The sequence below is a fragment of the Ictidomys tridecemlineatus genome, chromosome 3 (genome assembly GCF_052094955.1).
Source record: "Ictidomys tridecemlineatus isolate mIctTri1 chromosome 3, mIctTri1.hap1, whole genome shotgun sequence".
NCBI classification, from domain to species: Eukaryota; Metazoa; Chordata; class Mammalia; order Rodentia; family Sciuridae; genus Ictidomys; species Ictidomys tridecemlineatus.
The window spans coordinates 216,057,756-216,081,892 of NC_135479.1; the positions used below are offsets into that span (position 1 = coordinate 216,057,756).

The 24,137-nt window shown below is 61.4% G+C and overlaps 1 protein-coding gene across 2 annotated transcripts in view; it reads left to right on the top strand.

The window, feature by feature from the left end:
* Positions 1 to 24,137, top strand: part of Col6a2 (collagen type VI alpha 2 chain) — a 30,443-nt gene that overhangs the window by 942 nt on the left and 5,364 nt on the right. For both annotated transcript variants that reach the window (XM_005340180.4, XM_005340181.5), the window contains exons 2-27: positions 10,501 to 10,646; positions 10,751 to 11,349; positions 11,530 to 11,550; positions 12,211 to 12,276; positions 13,554 to 13,607; positions 13,690 to 13,734; positions 14,088 to 14,114; positions 14,306 to 14,332; positions 14,424 to 14,468; positions 14,657 to 14,710; positions 15,134 to 15,196; positions 15,551 to 15,613; positions 15,826 to 15,915; positions 16,339 to 16,401; positions 17,011 to 17,073; positions 17,278 to 17,340; positions 17,783 to 17,845; positions 18,179 to 18,229; positions 18,539 to 18,574; positions 18,930 to 18,992; positions 20,940 to 21,002; positions 21,193 to 21,228; positions 21,402 to 21,447; positions 21,526 to 21,678; positions 21,776 to 22,228; positions 22,310 to 22,348. In XM_005340180.4, the coding sequence (XP_005340237.1) occupies positions 10,529 to 10,646; positions 10,751 to 11,349; positions 11,530 to 11,550; positions 12,211 to 12,276; positions 13,554 to 13,607; positions 13,690 to 13,734; positions 14,088 to 14,114; positions 14,306 to 14,332; positions 14,424 to 14,468; positions 14,657 to 14,710; positions 15,134 to 15,196; positions 15,551 to 15,613; positions 15,826 to 15,915; positions 16,339 to 16,401; positions 17,011 to 17,073; positions 17,278 to 17,340; positions 17,783 to 17,845; positions 18,179 to 18,229; positions 18,539 to 18,574; positions 18,930 to 18,992; positions 20,940 to 21,002; positions 21,193 to 21,228; positions 21,402 to 21,447; positions 21,526 to 21,678; positions 21,776 to 22,228; positions 22,310 to 22,348 (2,464 nt within the window). In that variant the 5' untranslated portion in view covers positions 10,501 to 10,528. The remainder of the gene's footprint in view (positions 1 to 10,500; positions 10,647 to 10,750; positions 11,350 to 11,529; positions 11,551 to 12,210; positions 12,277 to 13,553; positions 13,608 to 13,689; positions 13,735 to 14,087; positions 14,115 to 14,305; positions 14,333 to 14,423; positions 14,469 to 14,656; positions 14,711 to 15,133; positions 15,197 to 15,550; positions 15,614 to 15,825; positions 15,916 to 16,338; positions 16,402 to 17,010; positions 17,074 to 17,277; positions 17,341 to 17,782; positions 17,846 to 18,178; positions 18,230 to 18,538; positions 18,575 to 18,929; positions 18,993 to 20,939; positions 21,003 to 21,192; positions 21,229 to 21,401; positions 21,448 to 21,525; positions 21,679 to 21,775; positions 22,229 to 22,309; positions 22,349 to 24,137) is intronic.

Here is a 24,137-nt window from a genome sequence, read left to right on the forward strand (position 1 = left end):
CAAGGCACACAGGGCGTGGTCCTGGGCCCAGGGGCCCTTGGCAAGAGTGACGCCAGGTTTCCCAGGGCAGGCTGGAGGGGCCGAGCACTGGGCAGCGTGTCCCTCTGCAGGGTGCGTCCCTGTGTCTTGGAGTGAGCCCCCCCACGTGTCTGGCGCCTGCAGGTGGGTGGGGAAGCTGTTGAGGCCGCGGGGAGCAGGCGCCCAGGGGACAGTCCAGGCGCACTTCACCTGGCCACTTGTCCCCCCTCCGTGAGTGTGGCTCCGGCCCCAGGCTCTGGTGTCAGCCGCCCCCAGGATGCTGCTGACTCTGGCGCAGGCGGCTGTGGGGGCCGTGGGTGGAGAGGGATGGCCTGCACCTGGAAGGGGCGGGGCTGTCACAGGATCAGCACCAGGACCTACCACCCGAGAGGGGCCCTCGTCTCCTCGTGTAGAGCAAGGCAGGCTTAAAAGCACCCGTGTCCCTTGCCCTCAGTGGGGCAGCCCCCGGTCCACCACACCACAGCTCTGCTCACACTGCAGAACCCTGTTCAAAGGCTGGGGAGACGCTCCTGTGATCATCTTAAGAAAACACAAATGGTGAGATGCTTCCCTTTTCCACGGCCTGCACGGCCCCCTGCCTCCCTTACGCATTCACACAAAGCGGGGGACCCTGGTGTAGGACCTGGGACGGCAGGGACCACGGAGTGCTCCTCACAGCCGGCCTGGGAGCCGGTCCCTATCCTCGGGACACACTGGGATCAGGCCACGTTAGAAGCAGCATTCTGCATGGGCAGCCTGGAGGCCAGAGCCGAGCCCAGCCAGACCGGGGTCCGCCTCCTGAGCCTGCCGCAGAGGCTGCCGTGAGCTGGGGTCTGCACAGTGTCGCGCTCCCCAGCCTGTGGCCAGATGCTCCCGCGAGAGGTGGGCGAGGCCTGGCGACGGCCTGGAGGGAGGGCTCCTCTGGCCTGTGGGCCCTTCTGGGGGGGCGGGGAGACAGCGGCCTGTGGGTCTGCCCTGGGTGTCTTGGGGTTTTGTCTTTTTTAAAATATATTTTAGTGATAGAGGGACACACGGTCTCTTTGTTTACTTATTTATTTTATGTGAGGCTGAGGATGGGCCCGCGCCTCCCACCTGCCAGGTGAGCGCTCTGCCCCGAGCCCCGGCCCAGCCTGTCTCTGGGTTCAGCTGCACAAGACTGACCACGGGCATCTGCCAACCTTGTGCGTTGCCTGGTTGTGATTCCCCTGTTCCCAGAGTGCCGTTTGCTGACTGGTAGGACACACACACACACACACACACACACACACACACACACACTTCTCTTCTTAGCTGCAGTTGGACTCAGCACCTTCATTCTATTTATTTGTCTCCATGTGGTGCTGAGGATGGGCCCAGCGCCCCACATGTGAGGCGAGCGCTCTGCCACGCAGCCCAGCCCCAGAACGTCTTTATTGCAGTAAAGTAGACGGAGCATATAGCCGACTGTCCTGACTGAAGTGTGCGGTTAGGTATCACCACCTCCTTCCCTAGTTGTCACGTCCCATGACTAAACTCTCAGGGTCACTGCAGGGGAACTGGGCTGCACGAAATGACCACACAGAGACAGAGAGGCCTTTGGCTTTGGGACCTGTGACAGCTCCTCTGACCTTAGGGGTCCGTGGAAAGAGAGAGCACTGACCCTGCGACTGAGCAAAGCCATTCAAATGAGGCAGGGGCCAGGGTTCTGGGGCTGAGTCTAGCTTCGCGGTGTCCACTGTCAGACGGTGGACTGACATCTAGGAAGGCCACACCCAAGGGCAGAGCAAGAGAAGGGGACACACAGGGGCGTTTCCATGGGACATTCTATCCCAACAGGGTAGAGGGGTAGGATGACAAAGGGACAGTGAGCTAGCTCGACCCCAGGGGTGTGCCTGCTCTTGCTGTCCGAGCAGGAAAGCCCGAGTCATGGCCTGACCACGCAGACTGCAGTGACCTTTCAATCCGCGAGGTGCCTCAGGATGGCAGGCGTGGTCACACCCCGTGCTGGGCACCACCCCCTGACTGAAGCCCACTGCACAGGAGTCCCTGGGGGTGCGTCCTCCCCTCTGTCCCCGTCATCTGACTGGTGCCGGAGATGCCCGCGGTGGCTCCTGATTCTGGTCCTCTTGGGCCTGGCTCACTTCACTTAATGGGAAGTCCCTAGGTCTCGGCTGCCCCGTGGGGCCTCTCTGGTCCCTATCTCCCTCCACCTGTGGGTGGACGGCTGGGTGGCTCCAGGCTGTCACTGCTGAAGGGTGCCACTGACCTGAGTGTGCAGGACTCCTGCAGACCCTGGCCGCAGAGCTCCTGGACACCCTGGGAGTGGCTGGTGGACCACGTGCCGGGCTCCAGCTGCTGCCCGTGCCTCTGACAGCTGCCCTCTGATTTCCGTCTTGTGGGAGCAACACTGGCGGGCGAGGGGGTCTCCGCTGGCTTGGTCCGGCTTCCTGATGACAGTGGAGCTCAGCAGCCCCTCGCCTGCTTGCTGGCCACGGCACGTGTGAGTGTCCTTTTCTTAGAAATGTCTGCCTCCGGCTGCTGGCACGTGCTGGCTCAGGAGTTCTTTAGTGTCCGGACACTAGCCCTATGACCTGCCCGGATCTCGGGGCCGCCCCTGTTCTGGGGCTTCCCTGGACGCTCTGACCGTGGCGTCTGGTGATGCCCACATTTTAGTCCTGGGAGTTGGGTCTGGTTTTGCTTCTGCTGCCTGTGCCTTTGCCAGACGTGACGAGTCACTGCCCACGTCAGGGTGCGAGGCCACTGCCCACGTGATCTAGGGGTTCCATGTTCCCGGGTGTCCTGTGCGGGTCACGGACTGTTTCAGGCCTTTGTGTGCGGGGTGAAGGGAGGACCTCACTGTGGGCCTCACTTCCCCAGTTGAGGAAAGACCCCCGTTGGCTGGTTTTCGCGCCCTTGTTAAACCCCCATCACGTGCCTGGCTCTCTACTGCGGCACTGGTGCCTCGACTCTGCCCGCAGCACTCTGTGTTGGTGGCTGAAGGTTTTTTGTGGTTTTTTTTTTTTTTTTTGAGAGAGAGAGAATTTTAATATTTATTTTTAGTTCTCGGCAGACACAACATCTTTGTTGGTATGTGGTGCTGAGGATCGAACCCGGGCCGCACGCATGCCAGGCGAGCGCGCTACCGCCTGAGCCACATCCCCAGCCCCTCTTTCTTTCTTTTTTTTTTTTTTGGTACCAGAGATTGAAACCAGGGTGCTTAACCACTGAGCCACACCCCCAGCCCCAGGTGGCTGTAGCTTTGTAGTGAGGGTCCTCTGGCTTTGTTCATTTTCAAGACGGTTTTGGCTCCTTGGATTCCTTGAGATTTCATATGAATTTTAGGATGGTTTGCCGTTTGTCTGTCTATTTGCTTATTTGGGTACCAGGGATTAGGCCCAGGCACGTAACCACTGAGCCACACCCCCATCCCTTTTAGTTTTCATTTTGAGACAGGGTCTTGCTAAGTTCCTTGGGGCCTTGATAAGTTGCTGAGGCTGGTTTGGAACTTGCTATCCTCCTGCCTCAGCCTCCTCAGTGTCTGGGATTACAGCAGAGAGAGAGAGAGAGAGAGAGAGAGAGAGAGAGAGAGAGAGAGAGAGAGAGAGAGGAGACTCCGATTACTAAATCCAGAAGGAAAGTGGTGGCCGCAGTCCAGCTACAGAGACAGGAGGTGTGGCAGGACAGTCATGGCCAGGTCCATCTCCAGTTGGCTTTCGCGGGAGTCTTAGTATGGGTCGTGGTCGACCCACAGATCGCTTTGGGTAGTTCTGCCATCTAACAATGTTGAGTCCCCTGATTCTCCAACATGGAGCATCTGTCCTTTTACCTCTGCCTCCTTCGATTCCCTCCGCCATGTCTGGAGTTTCCTTGTGTAAGCCTTCCACCCGCAGCTTCACTTCCAAATATCTCATTCTTTTTGATGCCATAGTAAAATGTTTTTACTTTCTTTTGGATTGTTTGTGTACAGAAATGCAACTGGTTTTTGTGCTGGGTCTGTGTCTTGCTGCTTTTGTGGGACTTTCATCAGCTGCGTGGTGTTTCTGGGGTCTTTAGGGTTTCCTGCGTACCTTCACGGCGGCAGTCAGTGGTCCTGCACTCCTTCCTTTCTGTTTTGAAGGCTGTGTTTTGCTTGTTGCTAGAAGACTCTGCTGACGGCTTTCAGAGCGTCGTCAAAGGGAGTTGGTGAAGGTGGGCGTCCTTTCCGCACTCCTGACTTGACCCGGAAAGACCTCCACTCTTCAACTTTGGGGTGTGGTTCAACAGGGGTTTTCTTTTCTTTTTTTTTTTTTTTTAAATAACTACACAAGTTGTTTGGGGGTGACGAACAACTTGTGTAGATTGATACAGCAGGAGTGGGAGCCCTTTATTGTAGGACAGGAGGGGTATATATACATTCTGCACAGCTTATCTTAATTAACATAAACTAGATACAGCAGTCAACCAATAAGGAATCTCCACACTTTTTTTTTTTAAAGAGAAAGTGAGAGAGGAGAGAGAGAGAGAGAGAATTTTTAATATTTATTTTTTAGTTCTCGGCGGACACAACATCTTTGTTGGTATGTGGTGCTGAGGATCGAACCCGGGCCGCACACATGCCAGGCAAGCGCGCTACCGCTTGAGCCACATCCCCAGCCCCTCAACAGGGGTTTTCCTGTGTGGCTTTTATTTCCTGCTATTTTTCACTTTTGTTTGTTGGTTTGTTTGTTAATCAAGGAAGGGAACTGAGTTTTCTGCATCAGCTGATTCAGGCGTGGGTGTCTTTGAGCTGCGCTCCCTTCTCGTGTCAAGCCATCCTTGCATTCCAGGGTGAGCTTGGTGCAGAGTCTCCCCATGTGCTGCTCAAGTCGGCCCACGAAGGCTCTGAGCCTCTGAGCTACTCTGCAGTGTTCCCAGGGAGTGCTGTCTGCAGGCGCTCCTGGGCCTCAGCTTTGGAGGCTCGCCTCCTCTCCAGGCCTCCTCTCCAGGCCTCCTCTCCAGGCCTGTGCAGTGCCAGCAGTGGACGTCAGCTCTGGAGAGGCTTGGTGGGTTCTCAGGCAGGCTCAAGGCCCGGGTTTCCCTTGTTGGAGAGTTTGACTCCTGAGTCGCCCTCCTTACTGGTTTCCGTCTGCTCAGAGTCTCTGTTCTCCAAGATGTAGTCTTGGCAGCTTTGACTCTGTTTCATCCAGGTTTGTTGACCTAACGCTGCTCACTGCCATCACGGTGCAGTGAGTTGAGTCTTCTCCTCGTCTAGCTACAAGTGAGTCACTTTTATCCATTTTTCCAGAGAGCCAGCTCTTGGTTTAATTGACTTTCTCTGTTATTTTTGTTTTGTTCTTCTCTGTCCTGGGCTGTGTTATTTTCTACCTGTGGTTTCGGGTCACTCTTCCTGTACCTTTGCTGTAAAGCCAGGTGCTGATTGGAGATCTTTTGTGGTTCAGAGGGAACATTTGTAACTCTCAGACGGCTTCACCGGGCACCGAGAATCCCGGTGACAGGTTTCATCTTCACGTGGCTCTGACATTCCCCGACTCCTCTTGTGATTCCCTCTTCGACAGCCTGGCTGCTCGCTCCACGTGGGGTTTCTCTGGCCTCCTTCTGCTGGTGGTTTCTGACTGCTTGCCACGGGGTCTGGACAGGACCCTCTGGGACGGCCGCCTTTCCCACCTCCCAACGTGGCCACTATGTCCCACCACCTCTTCAGCATCACAGATCTTCTTCCTCTGCCCCAGAGACCCCCAGGGAATTAGAATTCTGGAACCTTCTGCCCCTTCATTTTTCTGTTCCTCTTTTTGGAAGCCGTGCACTGAAGACCAGCACATTCAAACGCAGATGTGTGTGCAAAGGGAATCCCAACGTCACCGCACATGCCCCGGGCAGGTGGGGCCCAGGGAAGACCTGAGAGACCTTACCTTTGCACCTCTCGGGGCAGAGCAGCCTTCAACAATCAAAGACCAAGGAGTAAAAAGCAGCAGGGGCCGGGAAGGGGAAGAGCCTGGTGTCCAGGGTACCACATTCCTGGATTCAATGTCAGGTGTCCACAAAGTGTGGCCAGACACAAAGGAGGCTGATAAACCACCAGAAACTGTCGCAGATCTACTAGACAAAGACTCTGAAAAGACTGTCTTAAAGAGAAAGGGATGTGGGAGAGTCGAGGAAACCAAGTGTGAACCAAGTGGAGACACAAGCCAAGAGCCAAGAAACCAGACGGCCGCTCTGGAGCCGAGAAGGTCAGCGGAAATAAAAGGTCACCAGAGGGGTCAAAGGCAGATTTCAGCAGAAAGAAGGAAGAATCAGTGAATTTGAAACAGACAAGGGAAACTGCTGAGTCTAAGGAAAGAAGAAAGGTTAGCGAGAAGGGAAGAAACACGGGCTCAGGGAGCCGTGCGTACCAGCAGGAGGACCAGGCTGTGCACTGCAGAAGTCCCTTGGGAAGAGGGAGCTGAGGGGCCAGAACAGTGAAGGGTCATGGATGAGAGAAAACGCCATGGGTCTGGGGACCAACAAGATTGTGAACCCCAAGAAACAGTGAGCACCAAGCACAAGAACTCCGAGACCCCCTGGAGCACATGGTGATCCAGCTCAAAAGACAGGGGTTTTGACAGCAGCAGGGGGGTGCTCCTGACCTGCAGGTTAGCCTCTGCAGTGTCACCTGCAGGTTTCTTAGCAAGGTCGGAGGTAGTCAGCCGTGAGTTGACGCATCCACAGTGTGGGAGGCGAACCCCCAGCCCCACGAAGCCCGTGTGCAGCACAGCCGCGCTCAGAGTGGGGGGATTAGGACATCTCCAGAGCCACCGACCAGACCCTGTGCAGGAAGTGCAGGGTGTGACGCAGGGACCTGGCACCTGTGGACACAGGGCCCTCAGCAGAGGTCAGGACGGGGCATGGTGAAGGCTGGTGGAAGGGATAGCGACGGGCCTCCAGCGCAGTTTTCTATGTGCCTAAGGACTGATGTTTCTAAGTGAAAATGATGTTTCTCTAACACCTAGTGTGGTGACCTTGGTCTGCAATTCCACATTTTATTGGCTCAGCGGTTTAAGAAACAAAGGCACTAAAAGCATGAGGAGTTTTGGCACACTACACGGTGAGCCTCCACATCTGTGGGTTCCACCCCCACACACCTAATCAACAGCAGATTGAAAACCTTTGGAAAAAGTCATATCTGCACTGAATATTGCAGGCTTTCCCCGCCCGTCGCCATTTCCAAACAGCACAGTGTGGCCGCTGTTGACCGACGTGCTGTCTGCGTGTGCCGGTGTTCCAGACTGGAGAGGTGAGCGGGCTCCACGTGAACACCGCGGCCTTCTGTAAGAGGCCTTGACCACAGGATCCTGGGCCACCTCCCTCCAGCACTGAGGGACAACTCTATAAAGAGGTGGTTTTGTGACACCAGAGTTGAAAGGGATGGGGACAGAGCTGTTAGAGAAGCAGAGCTTTTGCATGTTACTGAAGTTCAGCTGGTATAAACTCAGCGTTTTAACTTTAGGACGTTAAATGTGATCCCCATGGTAACCACAAAGAAAACAGAGAGTAAACACATGTGAAGGAATGTCTCACTACCAAAATCAACCAACACAGAGGAAGGCAGCAGTCGCCTGCAGAAAACCAGGGACAAAAGCCGCGTAAGATCAATGCCAGTGACGGAGGTCTCTCTGCATCAGCAGTGACTTTAGATTTTGCAAGTGGACTCAACTCTCCAACCAAAAGACAGAGACTGGAGGTGGATTTTAAACCCTGATCAAACAGGAGACTCGCTTCAGACTCGCACACGGCAGATTGCAAGGGAAGAAGTGGGGGGGTCTCGTGCGAATGGCCACAGAGAGCAGGACAGAGTGGACTTCAGCCAGGAAAAGTCCTGAAGACCAGGAGGGCCTCAAGAGGGCTCCCTGCACAGGGAGATGGACAGCAGCATGGGGGCAGGCACCCCCAACTCCACCCACGTCAGAAAGTGAAGTGCGGCCACCCTGTGGGGACACTCGTGTGGACGCCAGACCAGAGCCCCATGGCTGGGTCCCACCTTGGCCAGTGCGGGGGGCGCGGGGGTCCCTGCAGTGGACTGGTTCCTCCTCTCTGGGCTGAGCACTGCGGGGGGCGGGTGTCCTGTGGGTCGGGGGTCTCAGAAGGTCCCTTCTGTTTTCCTGAGGGATGGCTCCTGCCCTGCACTCAGAGCTCACCCCGTGTCCCCGCAGGGGCCCCGCTGCCCCTCCACTGCAGGCCAGCAGTCCCCTGGGGGCTGCACTCTGGGTGCCCAGCGTGGAGGGCGCTGTGGGCTGTCCCGCCAGCAAAGACAAGGCTGGTCGTGGAGATTCTGACTGGAGCCGCGTTCAGCTGTCGATCAGTTAGAAATAACTGGGTTTTGTTTTGTCTCGTTCTGACTTTTGGTGGGGACTGGACCCAGGTGTGCTTAACCGCTGAGCTACCCACCCCAGCCTTTTATTTTTGAGGCAGAGTCTTCCTAAGTCGCCCAGGGTGGCCTCAAACTTGCAATCCCCCTGCCTCGGCGCCGTGATTGCTAGGATCACACACCCAAGTGGGTTAGAAATGACCGGTTTTCTTCACATCTGTTTAAGATATAAGGACAATTTCTTATTATTCAAAAGCCAGATTTACATTTTCTTTTCTTTTTTTAAAGAGAGAGGGAGAGAGAGGGAGAGAGAATTTTTAATATTTATTTTTTAGTTCTCGGCGGACACAACATCTTTGTTGGTATGTGCTGCTGAGGGTCGAACCCGGGCTGCACGCATGCCAGGCGAGCGCGCTTCCACTGGAGCCACATCCCCAGTCCCAGGACTTACATTTTCTAATGTATTCCTCAGGGGGAAAAAATCCACGCTTTCCCTCCCTGGATGCGTTTTGTTTTTTAACATTTATGTTTTAGGTGTAGACGGACACCGCACAATGCCTTTTTTTATGTGGTGCTGAGGGTCGGACCCGGGTCCCACCCGTGCTGGGGGAGGGTTCTCCCGCTGAGCCGCGGTCCCAGCCCCCTCTGGAGGCGGTTAAGCATCCTCTTTGTGGCGAAGCCTGTCTTCTCCCGGCCGTATTCCCGTACGTTTTCTGCCGCTTCCACTGATGGAGCCGATCAGCAGCTTCTGGGCCCTGGGTCTCTTGGTCTCTTCGGGGGAGTCCAGGGGGCCGAGTGGGTGGTCTGGCTGAGGATCTCCCAGGAGGTGCCGTGGGCAGCCAGGACCGAGGGCTTGGTTTCCGGGCGCCCCACTGTGGCTGCGGCGGCAGAGCTGGGTCTCTGTGTGAGGGGCAGCCCCCGAGACGCCAGACCAAGGGTCTTCCACGGCCTGGGGCCGGCCACCCTCTCTCCGCTCTGCTGGCCTCGGGCAGCTGCAGGAGGGCCGAGGGCGCAGGCCCCACCTGGCACCGTGGGGGCCTGCCTCTGTGCGACGGAGCTCTCCAGGCCTCTGTCTCTGCCATCCCAGCCTCTGTCCACCCAAGAGCCGGGCCTGTGGCCTCCCCTGCAGCTGCCCCCCGCCGCGTCCCTTCCTCCAGCTCACGCCTGGCTCTGTCCGGGGCCTCGGCCCCCGCTGCCCGCTTCCCCGAGCCCTGGGACGATTCAGCCGTCTCTGGGGCCAAGTCTGTTTCTCACAGGCCCCACGTTTCCAGCTGGGATCGGCCTCAGCAGCTTTCTGGAACTTAAGTGGGAGAATCCATCTCTTCACGGTGTTAGTGCCCCTTCTCCAGTGGTCTCCCCTGGGGAAGGACTGTCCTCAGCCTGCTGGGAGGGGCCCAGGGCAATGGGCGGCTGGACAGCCTGGTGACAGTCCGTCACTGCGTCCTCCCAGCCCTCACCTCTGGCGCAGCCAGGGCTGGTATGGCGCTGCTGGGCCCTGGTCATCCCATGCACATGGAGGGAGGGGCAGTACAGCCCCCGGGCCCCGCAGCTCCACCCCCCAGCTCACGGCCTCTGACAACCTTGGTGACGGGGAACACAGGCCTCGGCACACCTCCTTGAGTCAGCATTTCAACAGAGTCCTCGTGCCCGGGCAGCTGGGTGCTCGGGGAGGACAGGCCAACGGGGACAGAGGGGCCAACTCTGGCCTCCCGAGTCCAGACCCAGCCACTGGACCCCAGGGCGTGTGCTCTGGGAGGACCCCGGCTGTCAGGTACCCACAAGGAGCCAGACTAGCGATGGCCAGAGGCAGGGGGACTCTGGGGACACACGTGGGGCTGGGAACTGCCTCCGGCGTGAGGCCAGCAGCCTCCCGGAGCGTGTGGGTGGGGGATGCTGGCCGCTGGTGTTTTGATTCGGCTCCCATGGGTCCGTCTACCCGTGTGCTTGGTTCATCATCCAAATCCCACCCAGAACTGAGCCCAGGGGTGCCTGCTGCAAGTCTGCAGCCCACAGGCAGTGGGGGAGGCCCAGCTGCCCAGCCCAGGCCTGCGCCTCTGCCCCGGAGGTGCTGACCGGTGGTGTGCACGGGGCCAAGTCTGTTTCTCACAGGCCCCACGTTGGTGTGCACAGGAGGGGTGTGACTTGTGGTGGGTGCCATCTGCACAGCCCTTCTCCTGTTGCAGGACCTCAGGGCCCACAACCGCTGCCAAGATGCTCCAGGGCCCCTTCTCCGCGCTCCTCCTGCTCGGGGGGCTCCTGGGGGTCCTCCATGCCCAGCAGCAGGAGGTCATCTCGGGGGGCACTTCTGAGCGGAACAACAACTGCCCAGGTACCAGGGGTGGCCGGGACCCTGGACGAGGGTGGTGAGCACCGGGCACCGGCAGGCCGGGTGGCAGCCTTTGCTGGCTGGCCTGACGGGTCCCTGCCCCCCAGAGAAGGCCGACTGCCCCGTCAACGTGTACTTCGTGCTGGACACCTCGGAGAGCGTGACCATGCAGTCCCCCACGGACAGCCTGCTCTACCACATGCAGCAGTTTGTGCCGCAGTTCATCAGCCAGCTGCAGAACGAGTTCTACCTGGACCAGGTGGCCCTGAGTTGGCGCTACGGGGGCCTGCACTTCTCGGACCAGGTGGAGGTGTTCAGCCCGCCAGGCAGTGACCGGGCCTCCTTCACCAAGAGCCTGCAGAACATCCGCTCCTTCCGCCGGGGCACCTTCACTGACTGCGCGCTGGCCAACATGACCCAGGAGATCCGGCAGCACGTGGGCCGCGGCGTGGTCAACTTCGCCGTGGTCATCACCGACGGCCACGTCACCGGCAGCCCATGTGGGGGCATCAAGCTGCAGGCTGAGCGGGCCCGCGAGGAAGGCATCCGGCTCTTCGCTGTGGCCCCCAACAGGAACCTGAATGAGCAGGGCCTCCGGGACATCGCCAGCGCCCCCCACGAGCTCTACCGCAACAACTACGCCACCATGCGGCCCGAGTCCACCGAGATCGACCAGGACACCATCAACCGCATCATCAAGGTCATGGTAAGCAGCGCCAGGCCGGGGCTGCCCAGAGGCCTCAGACCTGTGCGGGCAGGCCTCAGTACACCCCTGTGTGGGGGGAGCCTGAGGGAGGTGCGGCCCCCGAGTCCTGGGTCTGCAGTCCAGACCCGGGCACCACGTGTACCCCAGGCTGCGGCCGACCAGGTCTCTCTCTCTCCACAGAAACACGAGGCCTATGGAGAGGTGAGTGACTCTTCCCCGCCCCGGCCACCTCGCTCTGGGTCAGCAGGGAGGGCCACTCCTGCTCTCCAGCCCTTGGGGACCGGGGCGGAGGAAGAAGGGGGCATCGTGCACCTCTTCTCCGCGGGCCACAGACACCTGAGTCTGGAGGGAGGACTCTGGGCCCAGCAGGCCACGTCAGCCCCGGGGGTCTGCAGTAGGCATCGACTCAGCGCAGTCAGCCTGGGCGCCGAGAGTCCTGCCCGCAGCTGGCAGGCTGTGTCCAGCCCAGACTGGGAGCCCCAGCCACCTGCCAGGCCAGGAGGAGGCAGGCAGCCGTGTGCCAGCTGGGGCCTGCAGCTGCAAGTGGTCTGTACTCCCCCCAGGTCTGTGTGGCCTCAGCTCCGGCTCCCAGGAAAGGGAGCAGGCCTCTGAGGCCACCACCTGTCCCCAGAACAGCTGCCAGCACAGTGGGTGTGGACCTGTATACAGATGGTGCTTAGCCCATGCCCACTGCTCTTTAATACTTGTGACTACCCATCATGGCTGAACTCAGCCTCGCTTTCCCAACCCTTGCCTGGAAGCCTCTCTGGAAGCCCACCGTCTGCCCCTTCATCCTGGCCCAGGGTCCCAGGCGGCTTGTCCCACCTGCTGGTCCCACTGTCCCCCACCTTCTCATTCCAGTGCTACAAGGTGAGCTGTCTGGAGATCCCTGGACCACCAGGCCCCAAGGGCTACCGTGGACAGAAGGTGAGCTGCCCGAATGGAGGACACACCTCCGAACCTGTCTCAACTCCACCTTGGAGGCCAGCCACGCTGTGGATGGTCTCAACACTTCCCACCTGGAAAAAAAGGGATTTTGAGAAAAGTAGGAACTTCTTAAAAATCATTGAGATACGCTGTTGAGGGCTGGGGTGTGACTCAGCAGTAGAGCGTTTGCCTAGCACTTGCGAGGCCCTGGGTTCGATCCTCAGCACCACATAAAAATAAATAAATAAAATAAAGGTATTGAGTCCAACTACAACTAAAAAAAGTAATTTTTTTTAAAGATGTGCTGTTGAAATACTTCTGCAAGTAAGCAAGCTGACTCAGATCAGGCTCCAGTAACCACACACAGACCTTTATACAGAACAGCACGCACCTGCCTGCCGACCCCGGGGCTGGTTAGCAGCAGCTGGGGCTGCCTCACCCCTGCCCTGCGTGTGGGATGGAGTCTCAAGCCCACTCCTAGGGTCTGTGAGAGCCACCGAAAGCTTGAGGGAACTGCCACAGGAGGAGAATGGGCATCTAAGGAGACTCACAGGGACACTGTCACACAGCAAGGTGACAAGTGGTGTCCAGTAACCCACGTCCAGGGTTGCCTTCTCCAGGCCACAGGCCACACCCTGTCCCAGTCCTGGCAGCAATGCCCACCTGCCGCAGCCAGGAAGGAATCTGCCACTTGGGCAGCCTCGAGCACCCAGGGGCAGTGGCCACGTCCTGAGGGGTGGGAGCCAGGGGACCAGAGCGAGCTGCTGCCCCCCGCTGTGCCGCCTTCCCTCCCACGTGTCCTGTGGCCCTGCTTCTCCCTCCCCTCCCTTCTTTGCCCTGATGTCAGAAGCACCTTGAGACCTGGTGCCTTAAGTTCTGAGTTATGTGACCACGTCCTGATTCCAAGGGAACATGGCCTCTGTGTGGTCTTGTGAGGCTCTGAGGTGTCTGAAGTCACTTAGGTCCTGCTCCGTCACGCCTTGTGAATTATTCAAGAGGAATTGATTTGCTGTGACTGTCCACAGGCCAGGCGGAGCCCCGGGCAGGAGGGCTGCACACCAGGTTCCTGGTCTGGTCGGCATCTGGGAACGCTGTCCGTCAGGGCTCAGAAGAGAAGTGCAAACAAACCCTGGCCTGATGCTGTCAGGACCCCTGGGGCAGCGGACCCGACTGGGGTCTACTCGGGGAGGGACCAGTGGGCTTCGCGTGCCAACTTGCTGGTGGACTGGCTGTCCTTGACCCTGCCTCGGCTCACTCCCCCTGTTGTCTGTCTCTAGGGTGCCAAGGGCAACATGGGTGAGCCAGGAGAGCCCGGACAGAAGGGGCGACAGGTGAGTGAGCCCAGCCCCGTGCCCCGGCCGTCCCCCCCACCCAGGACTGGTTGCATCTAATGCTGACTGTTCCTTTCTGCAGGGAGATCCAGGCATCGAGGGCCCCATCGGATTCCCAGGACCCAAGGCAAGTTCCCAGGGGCAGCCCAGGGCTGGGGCTGGCAGGGGCCGGGCTGGCAGGGGACCGGGTGGTGTCTCGGGAAGGCTGCCCCGTATCCTCTCCCAGGTCTCCAGCCCAGCACCCCATGCCCCTGTTACCAAGAAGTAGAAGCACCTCTGTAGTGGAGGTCACCCCAGAACCGAGCTCTAGCCTGGCCCCTCCTCCAGCCTCCTCTGCTGAGTGTGGGTTCAGAGTCCACCAGGTTTCCAGGTGCTGGACGCAGCCTACCCCAACCGGCCCTTGGCTGCTAGGCTCCACCTGGCCTCTCACTGTCTCCCCACCCTGCCCCCGCTAACAGGCACCCTCTCCTTCGCCCTCAGGGTGTTCCAGGCTTCAAAGGAGAGAAGGTAAGAGCTGATGCTGAGCCGCCCCGGCAGACCCCAGACCCACCTGTCTGCAGCCTGTGCGTCCCCCTGGGGGCAGAAGGGCTCCAGAGGAGGGGCTCTTCTGGCCTCACGGAGCCCCAGGGCTCTGACCCGCACCTAGAGACAAGGGTTCTGTGAAGCTGGAGACTCACCCCTCACTTCCTCCTGCACAGGGTGAATTTGGAGCTGACGGTCGAAAGGTGAGCTGGGCAGGGCGGGCAGGTGCCCACCTCCAGGTGGCTCAGGTGGACAAGGACAGAGCTGACGGATCTCCTTTCCCTCCCTTTCCAGGGGGCTCCAGGCTTGGCCGGCAAGAATGGGACTGATGGCCAGAAGGTAAAGTGAGGGCCGGCTCACGGCTGCACTGGGGATCACACGCACACATGGGCACTCGTGGGTACACGTGCACGGTGGGGCCACCTCACAGCTGTGCACCCCGAGAAGTGTGGAGGGGCCTGGCAGCGTGGCCACTGCACCTCCTCCTGGACCCCAAGTCCCCGACACTTGTGCTCCCCCTCCTACAGGGCAAGCTGGGCCGCATCGGGCCTCCTGGCTGCAAGGGAGACCCTGGAACCCGGGTAGGTGCTCCACGGGGCCTCGCCTGCCTGCCCCACGGACCTCAGCTCTGGGGAGCAGGGTGCCAGGCGCAGTCCTGCTTCTCCCTCCTACCCTCTCGCCCTGGCTGTCCCTGACAGAGCCAGGGTCGGGGTCACAATGTGGCAACACCCTGAGCATCTGGGCCAGCTCCGGGGAGGCTGGTGGGGTCCTGGGCCAGGCCAAGTGGTTCCACTGCTCCGAGGTCCTGCATCGTGGATCTTGGTCCTGTCAGCCTGTCCCTTGCTGACTGACCAGTCAGGGCCTGGCCTCCTGGGCAGGGGTCTTACTCACCCAGAAGCCTCACAGCAGGCTCTGAGGATGGGACTTTGCTGCCCAGTTTGTGGGCCGAACCAAACCTCCTCTGGGCAGCAGCCAGCAGGACACACCCTGCCCTTCTCTTCCAGGGCCCTGACGGGTACCCGGGGGAGGCTGGAAGCCCAGGCGAGCGGGGAGACCAAGGCGCCAAGGTAGGCTGCCCAGCTGTCTGTGGCCATGCAGCAGTGGGGCCACCCGGGCCTCCCTGCCCCAGCCCAGGGTCCCTGGAGGATGGAGCTGTCTGGGGAGACCCCAGCAGAGGGAGCCTGTCCCTCAACGGGTCCTTCAGGAGTGAGGGCCACGGCAATGCCCACCCTCCTGCCCTGAGCACATTCCCCTGTCCCCCAGAAGGAGCTGCCTCCGGCCGGGGTCACAGCCTGGCATTCAGGTTCCCGAGCAGCCCGCCCCGTGCCAGGCATCCGGGGTGCTCGGGGACATGGGAGCTGCCTGCCCAGTGCCCTGACCTGGCCCTGGAGGCAGTGGCTGATCTCTCCAAACCCTTCCAGGGGGACTCTGGCCGCCCAGGACGCAGAGGGCCTCCAGGAGACCCTGGAGACAAGGGAAGCAAGGTGAGCCATGACCATGCTCTCCGACCCTGGCCGGGCAGCCGGCCACACTGCCTGTGTCCTCACACATGTGAGGAGTGGCCGAGCACGCGCCCACCTCCTGTCCTGCACCGCCGGGCACCGGGGGGCTGGGGGGCTCCCTGAGTGCAGAGGGCAGCCGGGGTGCCGCACACACCAGCTGGACAGGCGCTTCCCAACACGCCTCCTCTCTGCAGGGTTACCAAGGCAACAACGGAGCCCCGGGCAGTCCTGGCGTGAAAGGAGCCAAGGGGGGGCCTGGGCCGCGCGGACCCAAAGGCGAGCCCGTGAGTCCCAGCCTGCTGGCGGCCCTCCAGCCTGGGCACTCCCCGGGCTCAGGGGGGGCCCTTGGAGATGGGCCCTGGGAGAGGGCCGGTGCCGCAGCCGCCCCCTACTCGCTGGCTCCGCACACCTGCCTCCCTGCAGCCTCCCCCGGGCCGCACAGGGTGGACCCACCAGTCACAGCACCTGGAGACCCAGCGCCTGGACTTAGAGCCTGGCCAGCAGCCCCCACCCGCCCTCCTCCCTAAATCCTCTGCTGGGACAGGTTGACCCGCAACAGGACCAGGGGGTGGCACCTGTGGGTCTCCACTGTGCCCTGTGAAAGGAACCCCAGGCTCGGGTCCCCAGAGTCCCCCTGGGAGAGCAGGGCTCAGGCCCAGTGGTTGGCAGGTGTCCACCCCTCCCCACCAACACACGTGTTCTTTCAGGGGCGCAGGGGAGACCCCGGAACCAAGGGCGGCCCCGGCAGTGACGGTCCCAAGGGAGAGAAGGTGAGTCGGCCATGTGCAAGAGCCAGAGGGCGCTTGGCCCTGTCTGCATGTGGGACCGTACGCCCTGGGGGCAGGACTGACCCATCCTCGCCCCCCCCACAGAGCTGTTGAGGCCCCACATCCAGGGCTAACCCCTGCCGGGCAGGTGGGCTCACACTCTGCCCCTCGGAGACTCAGCAGGGGCCCAGCAGGCACCACCCATCCCCTGCTGCCATGCCTAGCGGCTCAGGCTGTGCACTGCTCAGTCCACAGTGTCCCTACGTGGACACACCTGCCCCAGCAGCTGTCACAGCTCTCGAGGGCAGCACTGAAGCAGCTGGTGGCAAAATCCACAACCACCTGTCCCCTCTGAGATGTGGGTAGAGAGGCTTCCTCCCCGGCCAGGGGGGTCTCCACTCACATTACCTGTGGCTTCAGTGCGACTGTGAGGCTGGTGGTTGGTGGGCTGCAGGATACAGGATGCCCCTGTTCCAACATCACCCTGGACATTACTGGACACCTTCCTCCCAGGCGAATAAGTGACCCCTCCTCTGACCCCACCACACAGCCTCTTGGGGGGACCCAAACCTGAGTCTCCCACCAAGACCTGACTGGCCCCTGTTCCCACAGGGGGACCCTGGCCCAGAAGGGCCCCGGGGCCTGGCCGGAGAGGTCGGCAACAAAGGAGCCCAGGTGCGTGGGGTCCTGGGGCTGGGGGCCAAGTGCCTGTCCCAACTGCCACCAAGACCTGCCTGTGGAGGGGCTGCGGGTGGGCCCAGCCCGCTGCCCCCACCTGCCTGGGGTCCAGCCTGCCCTGCAGGCCAAGCCAGGCCTCTGCAGGTCAGCAGGCCCCACCTCTGCAGGAGGACATCAGGGCCTCACCCTTTTGCTTTGCAGGGAGACCGAGGATTGCCTGGACCCAGAGGCCCCCAGGGGGCCCTTGGGGAGCCCGGAAAGCAGGTCAGTGGCAGGACACCTGCACCCCGAGGCTCCAGTGGCCAGCTCTGTCTCCAATCTCCTGTCCATTCTCCCTGCTGTAAAATGCTCGGTCCCCCTGTGGGTGGCACAGGCTGCCTGCCAGTCACTGTCCCGTGGCAGCCTTGGGCAGGGGGACTAGGAGCTGTCCCCTAGGGCACCTCTCACCACCCCAGCCTCGGTGTCCTCCTGTCCAGAAGGGACTGTCCCAACCCTGGCCTCAGGCAGGATGGTGAGCCTGGGGCCTGGACCACACGTGAAGAGGAGGAGCCAGCACCCTCAGACCTTCGGATGCTGGAGGGCAGCACAGGGAGCTGGGGACAGGGGGTCTGCGGCCACAGATGGACTGTAGGGTCAGATGACCCCGGTACAGGTCAGGGTCAGTCACAGAGGACTGTGCCAACTCTCGATTTTTTCCCTCCCTCAGGGATCTCGGGGAGACCCTGGTGATGCTGGGCCCCGCGGAGACTCGGGACAGCCAGGCCCCAAGGTGCGGCCCCCGCCAGCAGGGTGGACAGGGGCTTGGAGGGGGTGCCCAACTGGAGAGGCTGGAGAGTGAGGCTGACCAGGGTGGGCATCAGCCTTGACCCCTGCAGGGTCAAGGAAAGGGGGAAGGGCTCGTCTTCCCAAGCCAAGGCCCTGGGGGTGGCCAGCCACTGGCTCCGCCTGATCCAAGGGCCAGCACCACGGGCGTGTGCTTGGCAGGGGCTGGGCGAGTCTAGCCCAGCAGTGCCCCTCATCCACGTCCCACGCCCCTGGGCCTGGCCCCGGGTCCCTCCTCGGGTCCCTGGTTCCTTCCAACTGACCCAGCCTCTTCCTGCAGGGAGACCCTGGCAGGCCTGGATTCAGCTACCCGGGACCCCGGGGTACCCCCGTGAGTGCTGGTGTGGGGCAGGGGCTGCAGGGGGGCCGGGCTAGTGGAGAGGGCCCTGCAGGCTCCCAGTGGCCCCTAGAGGTGGCCTCTCTGGAGGAGCAGGGCAGGGGAGGTGGCGCGGGTCAGAGGACGGGGTCAGCATCACAGGCTGGCCCTGCGCTGGGAGCCAAGTGCTCAGCAGAGTGGGCCTCTGCCCCAGGGCAGTGAGCCCCTTGGGGGGTCTGGGGGAGAGCCCTGCCTGGGGGGAGCAACCTGGGCCGGGCCTTGGGTTCCAGCCGGGTGACCCTCTGACCTTGGTTTGCCTCACAGGGAGAGAAAGGCGAGCCCGGCCCCCGTGGCCCAGAGGTACGTGGCATCCCCGCCATCTGGGCCTCTCCATTCCCTGGGTGGAGCACAGTGGTCTGCGCCCACCACAGCTGGGAGACTGCACAGGCCCTCAGGCCTCGGTGGTCATGCCCCTGCCCGAGGCCAGGCCATGCAGCGCCCGCTTAGCTTTGAGTGGTGGTAGCTGCCACGTCTGTCCCTTCCCAACCGAAAGTCAGGGCGTGCCTGAAAACCCAGAGCTGCCATCCAGCGGGCCTGAACCGTGAACATGCTTTCCCCGGGAGGAGCACGTCCGAGGTCCGGGCCCCATTGCTCCTGAAGGTCTGGGTCAGGGGGCATGGAGACTGACCTCTCTGGGCATGTGTCCCCGTCACAGGGAGGCCGAGGGGACTTCGGCATGAAAGGAGGACCTGGGAGGAAAGGAGAGAAGGGGGAGCCCGTGAGTACCTTGTCCTGCACCCCGGCTGCCGGCCAGAGTGGGCAGAGCACTGAGGCTGGCTGTGTCCTCTGAGGGCCCTCAGGAGGACCCCAGCTCACCTGGCACCAGAGCCCCGTCACCCCACCCTTGAAGAGCACCACCTGGCTCAGAGGCCTCTCCTCTCCTCCCCCTTGTCCCCAGCCTTGCGCTGGTCACCCGAGCCTCTTCCTTAGCAGAGGCCAGGCCTATGTCCCAGTGTCCTGTGTTCTTCGTACTGGCCGGCCCCCCAGCAGGGAATGTGATGGGCAGAGAGGGATTGAACTCAAGTCCCAGCACAGAAAATGGCGGGCAGCAAACGGAGTGGGGGGGGGGGTAGACAGGTGAGCAGGTATGAGGGTGGGAAGACAGGTGAGCAGATATGTGGGTGGGTAGGTAGACAGGTGAGCAGGGATGTGGGTAGGAAGACAGGTGAGCAGGTATGTGGGTGGGTAGGTAGACAGGTGAGCAGGTATGAGGGTAGGTAGACAGGTGAGCAGGTATGAGGGTGGGAAGACAGGTGAGCAGGTATGAGGGTGGGAAGACAGGTGAGCAGGTATGTGGGTAGGAAGACAGGTGAGCAGGTATGAGGGTGGGAAGACAGGTGAGCAGATATGTGGGTGGGTAGGTAGACAGGTGAGCAGGGATGTGGGTAGGAAGACAGGTGAGCAGGTATGTGGGTGGGTAGGTAGACAGGTGAGCAGGTATGAGGGTAGGAAGACAGGTGAGCAGGTATGAGGGTGGGAAGACAGGTGAGCAGGTATGAGGGTGGGAAGACAGGTGAGCAGGTATGTGGGTGGGTAGGTAGACAGGTGAGCAGGTATGAGGGTAGGTAGACAGGTGAGCAGGTATGAGGGTGGGAAGACAGGTGAGCAGGTATGAGGGTGGGAAGACAGGTGAGCAGGTATGTGGGTAGGAAGACAGGTGAGCAGGTATGAGGGTGGGAAGACAGGTGAGCAGGTATGTGGGTAGGAAGACAGGTGAGCAGATATGTGGGTGGGTAGGTAGACAGGTGAGCAGGTATGTGGGTGGGTAGAAAGACAGATGAGCAGGTATATGGGTAGGAAGACAGGTGAGCGGGTATGTGAGTAGGTGGGAGGACAGGTAAGCAGGTATATGGGTGGGAAGACAGGTGAGCAGGTATGTGGGTGGGTGGGAGGACAGGTAAGCAGGTATATGGGTGGGAAGACAGGTGAGCAGGTATGTGAGTGGGTGGAAGGATAGGTGAGCAGGTATGTGGGTAGGAAGACAGGTGAGCAGATATGTGGGTAGGAAGACAGGTGAGCAGGTATGTGGGTGGGTAGGTAGACAGGTGAGCAGGTATGTGGGTGGGTGGAAGGACAGGTAAACAGGTATATGGGTGGGAAGACAGGTGAGCAGGTATGTGGGTGGGTGGAAGGACAGGTAAACAGGTATATGGGTGGGAAGACAGGTGAGCAGGTATGTGGGTGGAAAGACAGGTGAGCAGGTAGGTGGGTGGGTAGGAAGACAGGTGAGCAGGTGGGTGGGTGGGTGGAAGGACAGGTGAGCAGGTATGTGGGTGGGAAGACAGGTGAGCAGGTAGGTGGGTGGGTAGGAAGACAGGTGAGCAGGTGGGTGGGTGGACAGGTGGGTGAGTGGGTGAGTAGACAGATGGTGGGTGGGTGGATGGTGGATGCGTGGATGCGTGGAAGCGTTGGGTTTGAGGATGAGGGTGAGTCAAAGGGCTTGGGTGAGCAGAGCATGGGTAGCCTGAGCTGTTTCGGCTCCGTCTTTCGAGCTCTCTGTGGCCTGAGGCCCCCTGCCCCTCTGGCAGGCCAGGCTCTGAGGCATTCCTAGGGTGTGGCACAGCCCCCCACTCCTGATGCCCACCCTACCCCAGGCGGGGACTTGGGGTGGGGGGCAGGACTCCTTTGGGGTGTTGGCTGAGCCTGCCTGCCTGTTCCTTCTCAGGCAGATCCTGGTCCCCCTGGTGAGCCAGGCCCCCGGGGGCCGAGAGGAGTCCCAGGACCTGAGGTAGGCCATCTCTGTCCCTTTTCCCCTCGGTCCCAGCCCCTGCACAAGCCAGGTCAGTGCATACCTGGCTGGTGGCTCTGTCTGCCCCTGCTGTGTGCCGCCCTGCCTGCAAGGGGCAGTGGCATCAGGAGTTAGCACCCTGCCCAGCCCCGGGCCTCAGGTCTCACTTCACCCACTGTCCCTCCTCCAGGGTGAGCCCGGCCCCCCCGGAGACCCCGGCCTCACGGTAGGTATCACCTGGGGTGGTGGGATCCACATCCTCCCTCCCAAAACTGAGAGGGGCATGGGTGCAGGGGAGTGGCTGGGTGCTGTGGGGGCAGGTGGATGCAGGCCCTGCCCTGGGGAGAGTCCTGGGCCTGGAGGCCGCCTGCCCTGGAGACAAGGCCTGCTCCGCTGCAGGAGTGTGACGTCATGACCTACGTGAGGGAGACCTGCGGCTGCTGTGGTGAGTCGGCACGGCCAAGGGGGCCGGCGGGGCCCGGGGGTTCCCACGGCACCCACTGCTGACCCTGCCGTCCCCCAGACTGCGAGAAGCGCTGTGGGCCCCTGGACGTGGTCTTCGTCATCGACAGCTCAGAGAGCATCGGCTACACCAACTTCACCCTGGAGAAGAACTTTGTCATTAACGTGGTCAACAGGCTGGGGGCCATGGCCAAGGACCCCAAGTCAGAGACCGGTCAGTGAGGGCAGGGCAGAGGCCGGGCAGGACAGCTGGAGGTGGCGGGAGGCCCTCTTCCCAGGCTGGCCGGCCACACTCACACTTGCCCCCGCAGGGACCCGCGTGGGCGTGGTGCAGTACAGCCACGAGGGCACCTTCGAGGCCATCCAGTTGGACGACGAGCGCATCAACTCTCTGTCCAGCTTCAAGGAGGCCGTCAAGAACCTGGAGTGGATTGCGGGCGGCACCTGGACACCGTCAGCCCTCAAGTTCGCCTACAACAAGCTCATCAAGGACAGCCGCCGCCACAAGACCCGCGTGTTCGCTGTGGTCATCACGGATGGGCGCCATGACCCGCGGGACGACGACCTGAACCTGCGGGCCCTGTGCACGGGTGACGTCACCGTGACGGCCATCGGCATTGGGGACATGTTCCACGAGCGCCATGAGAGCGAGAACCTGTACTCCATTGCCTGTGACAAGCCGCAGCAGGTGCGCAACATGACCCTCTTCTCAGACCTGGTGGCCGAGCGCTTCATCGACGACATGGCGGACGTCCTCTGCCCTGGTGAGCTGCTGCCCAGCCCCTTCCAGCAGGTCCAGAGAGCCTGGCCCTGGCTGACCCACCCCTCCTCTCCCTCTCTTGCAGACCCGCAGATCGTGTGCCCGGAGCTTCCCTGCCAAACAGGTGACGAGTAGCAGAGTAGCAGAGTGGTGCCTCCTCTCCCGCAGCAGGGTGGGCAGAGGGCGGAACGGCCTGGGCAGGCTGCTGCGGAGGCACCGCCTGGGACCCCAGGCCCAGCACAGCGAGGAGGCGGTGTGTTGGGGTGGCTCTAGGATGCAGGATGGCCTGGTGACACCCCAGGCCCTGCTGGTGTGGGTGCTGTTGGCCTGGCTCTGCAGCAGGTCAGCCTCTGGGGGGTCCCTGGCACCACCAGAGCATGACAGGCACAGCTCCTAGGGGCTGGCTGGTCAGCGAGACACACTTGCGGCCACCTCCATGGCCACTGCTACAGGGTGACTGGGAGAGGGAGGAGGAGAACAGATGGGATGGGGAAGCCAGAGAGACCAATAAAGAGGGAGGAAGAGAGAGAGGACAGGGTTGAGGTCGAAGGCTGGTCTCCTTGGGGGTCGGGAGTTGCCCGGGGCCAGGGGGCACCGAGAGGTGCTTCAGGGCCCTCGGGAGCCAAGGTCCCTTCTGGTGAGCCCTATCCCCTCCTGGAGGGGGACCCCAGGCTACACTGGGACCTGGGGCCACCATGGAGATGGAGGGTCACCCGCAGCCATCTCTGTGGCCTCTGCCTCTGGAACTCAGGCTCCCCAGCTGTCGGAGCTGAGGTGCCTACCACCCAGGAAGGACAGGGAAAGGGGTCGGGCCTCACACTTGCTGGGACAGAGGGCATTGCCAAGGACACACTGCCCAGTGTGACTGTGGGGTGTGACTGTGGGGCTCCGCGCTACCCAGAGGCCCCAGGGCTGGCAGGAGAGCATCAGTCCTGGTCTCTGCTGGGCGAGACCCCCAGCTAGACCCCAGCTGCAGCCTTGTCAGGTATGTGGGGAGCAGGGCCCTCAGTGGGCAGCTGGCGCCCAGATGGCCTGGGTGAGGCCCAGACCAGTGGGGTCTGCACAGGGGAGGCTGATGCCACAGCCCAGCCCGTGGGCAGCTGGACCCCGGGGCACAGGAGCCAGGCCTGGCCCGGGGCCCAGCGTTCTCACCTGGCCCCTGGTGAGGCTGGGAGCTCTGGGTTCCCGCGGAGCGTGCTGGCCGTAGGTGTCCGCAGGTCTTCCTGAAGCTCATGGCCCCCTGGGGTTCAGGGAGGAGATGCTGGACCTGCCGCCGGCTTGTCCTGCACCTGTCGAGTGCCTGTGGGCTCCCTCTGACCCTCAGCTCAGCCGGCCTGCTGCAGTGCGCTTGCTGCTGTGGTAGACGCAGCTGTGCATGGCCTGCTGCTGTCGCATCCAGGGCCTGGCTGTGCCCAGGAGTGGCGTGGCCTCAGGGTACAGGACATGGCTCTGGGAAGGTGACAGAGGACCTGGGGGAAATGAGGACCTCTGACACTCTCGCCCCCACTCCCCTGAAGCCTCGGGACCCCACGGGAATGGAGTGGCCCCTAGGAGACCCTCCCTCCTTCCGGGCCTCCTGATCCCTTTGCAGAGTTTACAAAGCTCCCCCCCCCTCCTTTGGCCTTTTGAAACTCAAGGAAGTGAGTGTGGTGACCATGAGGAGCTCACCTGCCCTCAGATGTCCTGTGGGTCCTTGTGGGCACCTCCCATAGGAACACCGCACCAGTGGACACCACCAGCTCAGGCCCAGCCCTGACCTTCTGGGCCGACACTAGGCAGGGGCTGGTGGTGACTGTCAGCAGGACAAGCCAGGCACAGGCTTAAGCCTCTGAGAACGAGGTGGCCAGGTAATGACCACAGTGGTGGAGACCGGCATAGCGACTGCTAGAGCTGGAGGGTGCAGGGCCAAGGAC